Source organism: Rhamphochromis sp. 'chilingali' (assembly GCF_963969265.1).
Source record: "Rhamphochromis sp. 'chilingali' genome assembly, chromosome: 15".
Taxonomy (NCBI): Eukaryota; Metazoa; Chordata; class Actinopteri; order Cichliformes; family Cichlidae; genus Rhamphochromis; species Rhamphochromis sp. 'chilingali'.
In genome coordinates this window covers 8,485,865-8,497,332 of record NC_137942.1, presented here as the reverse complement: position 1 = coordinate 8,497,332, position 11,468 = coordinate 8,485,865, and the positions used below count along the sequence as shown (strand labels likewise).

The following is an 11,468-nucleotide window of genomic DNA, read 5'->3' as shown; positions in this document are numbered from 1 at the left end:
CAATAAGTACATAAATGTGGAAATGTACTTTATTGCCCTGAATATCCAAAAACCACCCAGGAAATTATAGGACGCTGTGTTTCTGAGGCTAGATCTGGTCATTATCATACAGTTTCTGCTGCAGGACTGACCTGTATGCTCCAGTCTGCACCACCTCAGGAAATTAACAGATGATGAAATTTTGGCACCATATAATGCCAAGGGATAAGTTACACAGTATTTAAGATGTTGAGCCACAGCATCCTGCCTGCACAGCTTCAGTGTGTGCCTGGGGTATTGATTTTATAAGTCTCCGGATCCCTGCTGCATGCTGCTGATTGAACATTATTCTTCTAAAAGATATTCCCCTTATTTGGTGTTTTGATTATTATGGTGGAACTTGCGATTTATACAATCTCTATATTCAACCCAACCATTCAGTATCTCTGTGTGTCATCTGAATGAGTGCATTCACATCAGGACAGAAATGTTTCATCATAGGGTTAAAAAGATCACCCAGAAGAACTGGTATTCATCAGCGGTGACCCTACCCTCTGTGGGAACCAGTGGACCAAATCATGTAAGTGAAATCCCCCAGTACAGTGTGGGCTCAAGGGCCCAGGTATTAATTTTTTATAAAACACCCACTCCTTTCTCACTAGATTCGTTTGTTTTAAAGTTTTGACCACGTTTGATGTTGTTTAAATGAATTTTTATTTATTTTTGACCTCAAAAGTTGGTGTATTTTCTTTTTTCTATTGGATTTTGCAATAAACCATATGGGTACTGATAAAGAAATTCATAAAGTGTATCTTCACTAAAATGAGCTAGAGTAAATCGCTGTATTTTAAATAGTAGTTTTAAGATTTTTTAAGATTTTTTTTACATTTTTATGTATTATTTTTTTTACATTTTTATGTATTATTTCCATGTTTCATTTTATTCCATGTTCCATGTTTCTGGATTCTTTAATAGGCTTCCTGGAGCGTCCTCTGGTGGAGACTGCAGCCTGCTTGGCAGAGAGAGTTTGTGAGTTAGTTACGAGCGCTTATTTTGACAAAAATGTCTGCTGAGACATTAAAACTGTAGAAATGTTAAAATGCTCATCCCAAATTCCAAAACACTCACACAAACGTGGTGAGCTTGCTTCAAAGCTTAGTGACTCTGCGCGTGCACGTCAAGGAATCGAGCCGTGATTGCGCACGCGACACTGATGGAGTGGTGCACGTACTTGTCCGTGTGCGCACGCGTTTATGCGAGTGCGCTCTCACGTTCTTGAATTTGTCCCGCGGATGCCTGAGAGGGGAAGATCTCCTCCAGTTTGCAAGCACTGCAAAAGTGTTGCTGGCACGAGGCGATGCGCGCAGAGTCTAGAGAAGCGGACGTGGTGAGAGAAACAGATTTTTTTCAGGGCAAGGAGACGAAACTGCAAGCGATAAACAGGAGCGACATCCTCAAACCCCGATCTTAAGTCTGTATTTCCATTTTTTTTATGAGCACGCGCTTCCAGAAAGCGAAGCGGGAGACGTCGCGCGTGTGGGGTGCACCGTCTGCTTGTTATTTCACCAGGACAGTTCAGTCTGACCGGCCTGGCTCTCGAGTACCAACGCTGCCGTGCGCTCCGATGATGGACCAGCCTCGGTAATTCGGTGAAGGAGACGAGCCGCCCGGATGACAGCAAGTCCACCGTGGTTTGAGAAAATGGGTTGTTTTTACATTGTGGCGGGGAGGGCTCTGCTGTAACACCGGCGGATCATGGCAGGGGTACACGCTTCAGATGGGGTGTCGGGACATTTATTGGATCCTGCCATCAGCGCCCCGCCAGCTCAGGGCGCGACCAACGCTGCGGGGATCACCGGCGATGCGGCCACTCTACCTCCGACCGGTACCCGGACGTACTTGGAGGTGTCGGCCGCCGCTCAGGGGTACGGGGCGGAGGGAGTTTACACCAATGGACGGTACAGGGACCACGGCAGTCCAAGGATCGGGAGTGGCAGCCGTGATAATTCAGCGGAGAGAAGTCAGGGAGCTGGAAACACACCTTGCGGCATCATGAAGGTTGGCGATCACTTATTCTCATTGTCACCGATCCTCAAGGTGACACAAGGAGAATTTGCAAAGTGGCGGTGCTACAGCTGTAAAGCAAGGCAGGCAGTAAAAATGTGTGTGCGGACTTCCAGAGTTTCCGTAAATGCCCCATAAAAAATGAGAATTAAGCAGCTTTCAGTTTTGCAGCGCCCCGTAGAACTTTGGCATAATGTCAAAATTCATAGCCTTATGGGAATAAAGCCGAAAAGTTCGTTAAGGTTTCCATAGAACATCTTTATTTTGTTTTTCATGTGTGGATTTTCCTGCTTAGTGTCAAACCAGTCGAGACACTTTCAGTCACTTTGAAAACCTGATATTAGGTTACCGTAAAGGTCCATATTATAATAATATTAGTTATCCTTAGGTTGTATCTAAATTGGAATTTGTTACAGGGGTAAGAAATGTGGAAGTGAAAGTAAGTCGGACTGATGGTGTGTAGAATTTGGTGTCCTTTGAAACTTTTTTCCCACAATATAAATTTAGATCGTTGGCCGGGGCATGCGCATTTCTTCTTATAGCTCCTTCAGTAATGGATAGTGTCATTCTAATGTTTTTAATGGCGCGCAACCCTAATTAGTGCTCCCATTACTAGAGGTTAATTAACTTGTCTTCCACAAACCTGCACTGTCAAAGTGGCAAGTTTCCTCATGTTATATATAATGTGACTCTACATGCTTTTAGTAGGCTACTGCATAATATCTGCCTTGTTGCAGTCTGTTACAGATCACCATGGGGTCTCTGGTGGATATAGAAGTATTATGGAGGTGGGACACACTGGAGAGTTGCAGTCTGTCATATCAGACTCAGCTTGCATAGCAACTGACAGCATGCAGGCAGGTTATTTGTTACCCCCCATTATTGGATTTCCCCTGAATGTGAACAGACACAAAGTACTCTCATTCAGACCTTCAAACAAACACATAGGCACACACATCTATGAACTTTCAGATGTAAAATCCACTGCAAATTCCATTTATAGTGCCAGTAAAATAGCTATAAAGGAGCCAGTCTGCAGTTTACATTCCTTAAAAAACATACATATTTGTCACAAACAAAATATGATCTCAAACCTCAGGTTGTGTGTTTTAAACTTTCAAGGCTGATGGCTGATTGGAATCAACAAAAAAAGAAAAAAAAAATACAGTAGATATTTGAATATCCTGAATTATCTGTGGAAAACGCTTATCATCAGAGTGTTACTTAGTTACAAGTGATACCTATGTGATGCAGTATGGTCTCTTCTGAGAGGTGCACTGATGTGTCTGAGGCGCTTTTTCCTGTTGGATGTCTGTGTGCGCTTGACTGCATCATGCATGTCCTTGGTGAAATAGAGTAGAAGGTACATAAGATAGAATTTTGGAGCAAAAAGAAGGCCAGACTGATAAAAACACAAGGAAACTACAAACTGGGCATAGTTTGAATTCCCTTTTTTATGTTACACGTTACGTGGTACAGTGTTAAGTTTAGAAAAGTCCTCTGCTCTATAAGCTTACTATGATACATCAAATATTGTTACAGTTGCTTGTCTTGACATGTAGAAGAACGTGTAGATATTCGTCGACAGACATTCATATCTTGAAATGTTACTTTCTAATCTTCATCGTGCATCCAAGTAGGGTTTAATTTCTCTGGTCGGTGCTAGAACGATGCACTCCACTAATAAGATAACGATAAAGTATACACTGGTCAAGTGGGGCATGGCGGGAAAATAGATCAACCATTCTATGCAGTTGGTTTCTGTGTAGCTTCAGCGCACATGACTGCTTTTCAGCAGTTTACTGCATGTCTGTTTAAGCCAAGATCTAAAAGGTGAAGGAGTTGTGGGTGCATGGGAATCAGGAAGCTATTCCAACATTGCATTGGAACATTAACTTGGCCCTCGGTATGCAAATCTTGGAAGGAAGGAGTTTGCATGTTTGTCCTCTTCTAAATTCCTCAGCGGGGTGACATTTTCGTGGTGGAGAGACTGCAAAGTGGCTGGGGAGGTGGGTAGGTGGGGGGTGTTTGGTGATGCAGCCTTGTTATGTAATGCTGGATTGTGGACAGCTGCAAGGCCGGCTCCAGCCTGGCTGCAGGGTGGAGGGAACTGACAACTAGCACAGCTAGTGAAGCAGCAACCAGTGTTTTACGAAGCATGTAAGGCGGATAGTCTTGCAAGTCAACATAATATACAGTACATTTAGCATATTGTTCCATTCATCTTTATGCATTCTAGATGGGGTTTTTTCAGGCGAGTACAGGCAAGGTAAAGCATTTTGACCTGCAAAGTCAGGTTCTAATTTATTAGGAAAGCACAGACATAAATGATATAAACCCACTTCAACAGAAAATAAAAATCGATACGGGTCACACTGTTATCAGTTGTACATGCATAAGAACATCTCACCCTTTCACCTCTTTTCTCTTTTGCCACGAGAGGCAGGACATCACTTCAACTTTTCATTGATCTCATGTAATAGATTTGAGTCAAAATGACTCAGTGTACCCCTCCCCACCTCCAGAATGCAATAGAATACTTTAAAAGAGCCTGACCTTGCGAGGGGATTAATCCACTGAGTAAAGTGAATGTCCTGGATGAAGATAGGGGCAGGTAAATGCTATGTTCAAATAATCTGAGATGAGACATCAAGTAATTTACAAATTTGCATGCAGCTCATGCAATTTAAAGATAGATGTTGAGAATGTTTTTTTCTTTTATCTGAAGGACAAAATATTCTCTGGGTTAAAACCAAGAAAGACAAGATTTTTGGCACTCTTGCCTCTGTTAGAGAAAAGCGTTCTGCCAAATAATGCCAAATAATCCTCAGCGCTGAAATGTTCCTTTCAATCTCAAGGTCATAGCCCTCCACTTATTTATCATATAAATAGAAAGAGCAGTTTATTACTGCGTTTGACTACCCCTGGTCTCGATAACAAATTCAGGGCATCCTTCCCTTGTCTCAGCCAGATGACCTGTGTGGTATCAGTGTTAAAGCTGACCAGGCAGATATCAGTGGATTTCATAACGCTCCAAGGTTGATGAGGGAGCAGTCCTAGTTCATGCCACAGGGGTTTTGTATGATTAATTAGGAATGGTCACCATGACATGAACTGTTATTTTAATTTGAATCTCCTTATTTGAATTATTTCTGGAGGATTCTTGCAGTTTGATTATATTTTTCAGTATACCGACTTCACACATGCTTCCTTACTTTTTACGAGAACAGAATAACAGAATTCTTCGAAGACAGACCTTCTGGTTTGTATTATTCCAGTAAAATTTAAAACATGTCGAACACCTGGATAGAAACATAGCTGTAGGGGATATTTTGCGTATGAGGACAGTGTCTTAAATCTCTGCCTCTGAGTCTGGCTATTGTTTCACTAATGTGAGCTTTGTCTGATCCTTTCCAGGGCTGAGGACAACTCAGTACAAGCCTGAACTAATAACACTGATTACATATAGAGGGATCATCTGAGATGATGAAAATGAGAATTGGAATAAGAACCTGTTTATGCATCACTACTCCCATCACAGGCTTTATGAAAAATAATAGCTTTCTCCAGAAACTTAATTTAAAGGGAATATGGGTACAGATAACTCAAGTTTAGGTAAAATGTGTGTCTGTTCATGGATTTCAAAGAGCATAAGTAATTCCCATGTGTCCTGCAGCAGCAACTTGTACTAAACGCCTGGATATTTTTGGAAGGCAGAGATCTGCACTGCGTTGAAAAAGAGGCACCAGAAGATGTGAAGCGGTGATTACAGACGTCTGGGGCTGCTGAGTCATCGTTCACTCTCTTGGCTCGTGTTCTAAAAGCAGCAATCTGCGAAATACAAACATCTCGAATAGGCTTTATTGTATGTGAAACCGCAACTTAGCATCAAACGGGGAGGTAAATCATAAACAGTTTTGTAAAGGTCACTCACCAACAAGAAACGAGAACAAGCTCACAATCACCCATATCCAGTTATTGAACAACAGTGATTTTAGAGTGTAGAATTATGTGCGTTTTAAGTTTTTGACTTGCTATTTTAAGCATATTTGATAGGCATAACAAAACACTTTCCTCCCTTGAAGCTGACTTGCGTCATAAAGTATAGAAAGGACAAGCAGCATAAGTGCAGCATGGTGTCATAGTGGTTAGCAATGGTGCCTCCCAGCAAGAAGGTCTTTTGACTTTGAGGTGGTGACTCTAAATTGGTTGTGGATGTGAGGTAGATAAAGCGCTTAAAGTGCAGAGAATAAAGCGCTGTGTGAATGTGTGGTAAAAAGTAGCTTGGAGTCTAAAGCGCTTTAAATGCCAGTACGTTTGATCTGGTCAATGGGGAAATTTGATATATTTGAGCCACTGTCTTTATTGGAGTTTTTGAAGCTTGGTTATAAACGCTTTCAAGAAACAGATCAAACTTATCCAGGTTATTTTTGATGACTAGGCAAATTTCTAAATACAGTTCTAACAAAGATTTGGAGATTTTTATAGCAGCTTCTTTAAAAATTGTTAAAAGGTCTCACGAACCAGTCAAGTTTCTCTTGAACTTTTGGCCATTCATGTGCGTGGAGCAAAGGTGCCTCCTAATCCTTTGTCCTGGTTTATTCCCTTGAAGGATACCGATTTTAACTATAACCCCAATTACCCATGTGTCAAATTGCAAAGAGATCAAACGAGAACAAGTGATTTGATTGGACACCGTCAGGGAGTGCTTGAGGTGATGGCTTATCTTGATGATCCTTGAGGGATGTGCACAACAGTGATGTCATCAGAGGATAGGCAGGTTGTCTATGTCAATGTGGTACTCATGCCAGAGAAAATCTGCGGCTGAAACAATCCAGGCAGGGCATTGGTTTGGACATACACTTTAGTAGAGTCTGGTATGGTCTTGGCTCTTCTGTAGAGTGGTTGTAAGGTTGAATAATGGTCAGATATGTCATCTGATCATCCCCAGGTTTATCTGAGCTAGGGGATGAGAGGTTTGAAAGATAATGTCTGTGAGAACTGCACCATCTCCATCAGGCTTTGCTTTTGCATGCGTTTACTGCCTTCATGCCACTTCCTCTCATCACATGTTTTTTTTTCTGTCAATATACAGTAAGACAGAAAGTGAATGTAACAGTGCCTCCTCAAGAGTACTTTCTGTGAATGATGAAACAATTTGCAATCCTTTGCAAAATACAAAAGCTGCATGTTTCAAACCATGAATGTATCGGACGGATGATGCGTTCTTTTTAATGCCAATTGCATAATTAGTTCTGTTTATTAGTAAGAATATTGACTGGTCCCCTCACTGATTCCCACTTAGAGTTCTGTGTGGAAAAAAACATGCTAGTTTTTGATGCAGGTTTTTGGTACGAGCAGAACTGTTTGTTATCTTTGAATCTGTACATGCTGTAGAAATAAAGAAGGAAAAACCTCAAAGCAAAAGCTTCGCTGTCGGTACAAATGCTCTACTGTCATAAGGCTTATTTTACTGTTACTGTTCCATTGTGCAACTGTCAGAAAAACATGCCAGCATTGATAAAAGGAACAAAGGATTGGGAGGTTTACAATTCTTTTGGATTGGATCATTCCAACTGGAACCAGTCAAGCTGTTGTGGCTGATAATAAATGAGGCAGTAATAACTATTGAGTACAAATGGATAGGAATATGAAATCCCTTTAGTATGGTGATCAGGATCACGTGTTACCATGATCACATATGCACATAGGTGCCCGTGTGCACAGACACACACTTACACAGAAACACAAGAGGAGAAAAGAAGGCTAATGCTAACACATATTAAAATCAGTTTTTTCATTTCTTTTATTGACTCCGTCATTCTTAGGTTTGGTCTGTCAGATAGAGAGCTCTGTCTTCACGTTTGCATCATTTATTCATCGTCTTCTGCAGACAAGCCATGCCAGGGTAGTCAGGAAGACTTATCTCTGAGACTGAAATTTGAACATGAGGAGAACCTGAACAGTAGAGGGAATGATGTGAGGGATATGGAAATTTCTAACAGTTGTATGCGACAAAAGACTGAACTTTCAGCCACATCTTTCTGTGAGAATACAATAAGATGAGAGAAAGTTAATATTGTAAGATAAGACCAGAGATTTGCTGGAGGAAGAAAGCGAGTCAGCATCTGACCGTCTGACCTTCTGGGTGGATTTACATGAAAGCATATCAGAGCTAGTTTTATGTTTATGTTAAAGATATTAGTAAAGCTTAAAGTCAATATTACCGGCAACCAGTGATGGGAAGAACGGCGTTACAAGTAACTGCGTTACTAACGGCGTTACTTTTTTCAGTAACGAGTAATCTAACTAATTGCTATTCCTATCGTTACAACGCCGTTACAGTTACTAACAAGGAAACGCGGTGGGAAGAAGTAAACACTTATTTAATCCCACCCCTTTGCCATAAATTATCATATAGTAGTTTTTACCTTTAAAATAGTTTTTAAAGGTAAAATGTTGAGGGAAAATCAAAAGTAGTTAAAAATGGCCAGTTATACCCTGGACCCCAGAGGGTTAAACGTTTTTTTAAAGTAACGCAATAGTTACTTTTCAAGTAATTAATTACTTTTAGAATATTGTAACTCAGTTACTAAGTCAGTTACTTTTTTGAAGAAGTAACTAGTAACTATAATTCATTACTTTTTCAAAGTAACTTTCAAAGTAACTGCTGGCAACAGTAATTCCCCTACAGGGAAAAAAAGAATGTACTGCTGCACTTTTGTTGTCATATTTTACAACAGAATAAGGTCATGTATTTGACAACACTGAAATACACCTTTTAGACTACTATACATAAATGAGGTTCTAATGTCATCAAGCGAAGTCCAGCATAAATGCATAAATGAGTTTACTGTTCTGAGCCTATCCTGGCTGTCATAGTGTAAGAGCAGGGTACACCCTGGACAGGTTGCCAATCTGTTGCAAAACTAAGGCATATAGAAAGGCAACCAGTCAAACTGACAGCCAATTTAGAACGATCAATTAACTTAACCCCATGCATGTCTTTGGACTGTGGGAGGAAGCTGGAGTGCCAGGAGAAAACCCACAAGACACTGGAAGAACATACAAACAGACTGGGTTCAAACCCAGGTCCTTCTTGCTATGAAGAAAGAGCTGTGGTGCTGACCGCTGCACCACGGTGTCCCCCCCCCCCGCCTTTATTTGTGTATTTAATTCATTCATGTGGATTTCCATGAATGAACCAGTTAGCACTTGCTTCTGTTGCTGAAATCTTTAGAACTTTAGGGTTAAAAAAAGAAGTGTATGAGGCTTGTCTCCACTCCAGCCTGTCTCATCAGCATATACAGCTATCGGTATCCAGCGCTGTCCTGCATCATGTTTACTGTCGCCAAGTTTCTACAGCTATGAACACTGATTGGTTTAAAGAGACCTGTAGCTTAATCATGCTCTCTGGTTTCAGTATTTCTTTCTTCTTGTCAGCATGGATACTCGTGTACTCGATTTCTGTGTACCCACTTTGCTAGATATTTATTTATTAATTTTTTTATGTGTGTTTTATGTTTCCGCTTCGAGGCGCTCACCATGTCAAGACCTAGCCAACCTTAAACCTCAGCATATTTACACCTTTCATAATCGTGGGACTGATCTTATGTAATTCACACTGAAAGCTGGACTGCACAAGTGCATTTTTCTGCTTCTTAGATGAGAAGAGGAGCTTGCTTTGTTTTTACATCTCTGTTGATAGATGCATCGTGAAATTACTGTATTTTATAATCGGTTTTTGGCTTTCAGTCAAATATTTGTGGTTTCAGGGTGTAAATTTCAATACTTCTTTCTGCTGCTGACTGAAATGCATGTTCAACACAAAGTAACAAAACCTGCCAGGTAGACCAAAAATATCTTTGTAGTCTTTGTTGTTTAGATTTTTAATCATTCATCAGACAATTTCAAGTTTAATGCTTATTCTATTAGAGACTTTATTAATAATTGTGTTTGCTTAGCAAAACATTAAAGACATTAAATGTCCAGTAGAAATGACAAACAGCAGCAATGATTAGCTTGACGAAAATTACTGTCTCTAAAATTGATGCTCCTTTAAATGATCATTCAGATGATGCTTGTAGGCTGACTCTTCACTCAGTCTTATTTAGAACCGCAGCTTAATACACAGAGTTATATGAAATTTTCAGCCTTCACATTGAGCATTGTGCTTGTCAAGATGCCAACTTCAGGTAATCAGCGCAGAGTACTGTATAACCGCAAACCTAATTGTGTGAAAATCATTGTGTGCACTAGGGCTGGGCCATATTATACCGTTCACGGTAATACCGGTATAATGTTAGGCAACGATAGGAAAATGAAATATCGCGATAGAATATGAGTAAAACGCGCATGCGCAGCGCCTTTGTTTTCATACGCACATGGCCGATTGTTGAGTGAAACAGATGAACCAGAATTGGTTTGTAAAAATGGTGCAACTTCAGTGATGTGGAACTGGTTTGGTGTTTGTCCGTCAGATACACAACAAAGCACATTTTTTTTGCAGAACATGCAAGCGGCGGTCGTTATTGTCGTATTTGTCGGACTAAGATGCTTTTAAATCTGGGAGTAATCTGGGTCCTAAACTCCGTCTTTTTCAGGTCAAACAACACTGCAGCATCACTGAGAGTTAAAAACTGTCTAAATTCTTTCATCTTTAATAAAACGATCAGCATTGCTGCTTTACCGGGTGTAACTATGAAGTTTAACTTCCAGGCATCCATGAAAACAAAATTTATTACATTTAACGGAGTTAGACGTTAGCAGGAAGCTAGCGGAAGTTAGCTCGCTAGTTTCGCTAGTTACCTAAGCATGATATTGCATGTTCTGACTGAGAGATTTCTGAAAAAAAAATCAAACGTACAGCTCTGCTATCACTTCCAACATAAATGAAGACAGGAAACTAAACAGCAGTGACGTTTGTAGGGTTACTGAAGTTGGGCTAGCTGGTATATAATGATGTGCTATGTGATCGCTAGCGACACAGCTATGTTAGCATAACATAAACAGTGAAGCTGGAGGACGAACACTAACACTTTTCCACTTATAAAAGTTAACGTGAAGGTTCCTCATGGTTAGAGACAAATGCAATCGCATGGCAGGATGCTGTAAACGGACCAAACTTCAGTCAGGAGAACAACTGAGATAATCCATCCACAATACGAGGTTAGTCATTAATATACTGCAACAACATGGGAATAGAGCAGCTGCCAGAGAATTCAACATTAATGAATCAATGGTACAGAAGAGGAGGAAGCAAGAAGAATGAGTTTAATAAAGTTTGATTTATCTGACTGCTTTGTTTCGCTTAATGTGCCTTATAATCCCGTGCACCTTATGGTCCGAAAAAAATACGTACTGCACACTGCAGTTTAATGTTGCAAAGCACCTCTTTTTAACTTCAGTGGATATTATACATGGTT

At 40.5% G+C, this 11,468-nt stretch overlaps 1 protein-coding gene across 1 annotated transcript in view; it reads left to right on the top strand.

The window, feature by feature from the left end:
* Window positions 1–1,249: 1,249 nt before the first annotated feature.
* Window positions 1,250–11,468, top strand: part of LOC308410671 (inactive phospholipase C-like protein 2) — a 70,692-nt gene continuing 60,473 nt past the window's right edge. Inside the window, exon 1 of the mRNA XM_080904203.1 lies at window positions 1,250–2,037. Coding sequence (XP_080760329.1) covers window positions 1,735–2,037 — 303 coding nt within the window. The 5' untranslated portion in view covers window positions 1,250–1,734. The remainder of the gene's footprint in view (window positions 2,038–11,468) is intronic.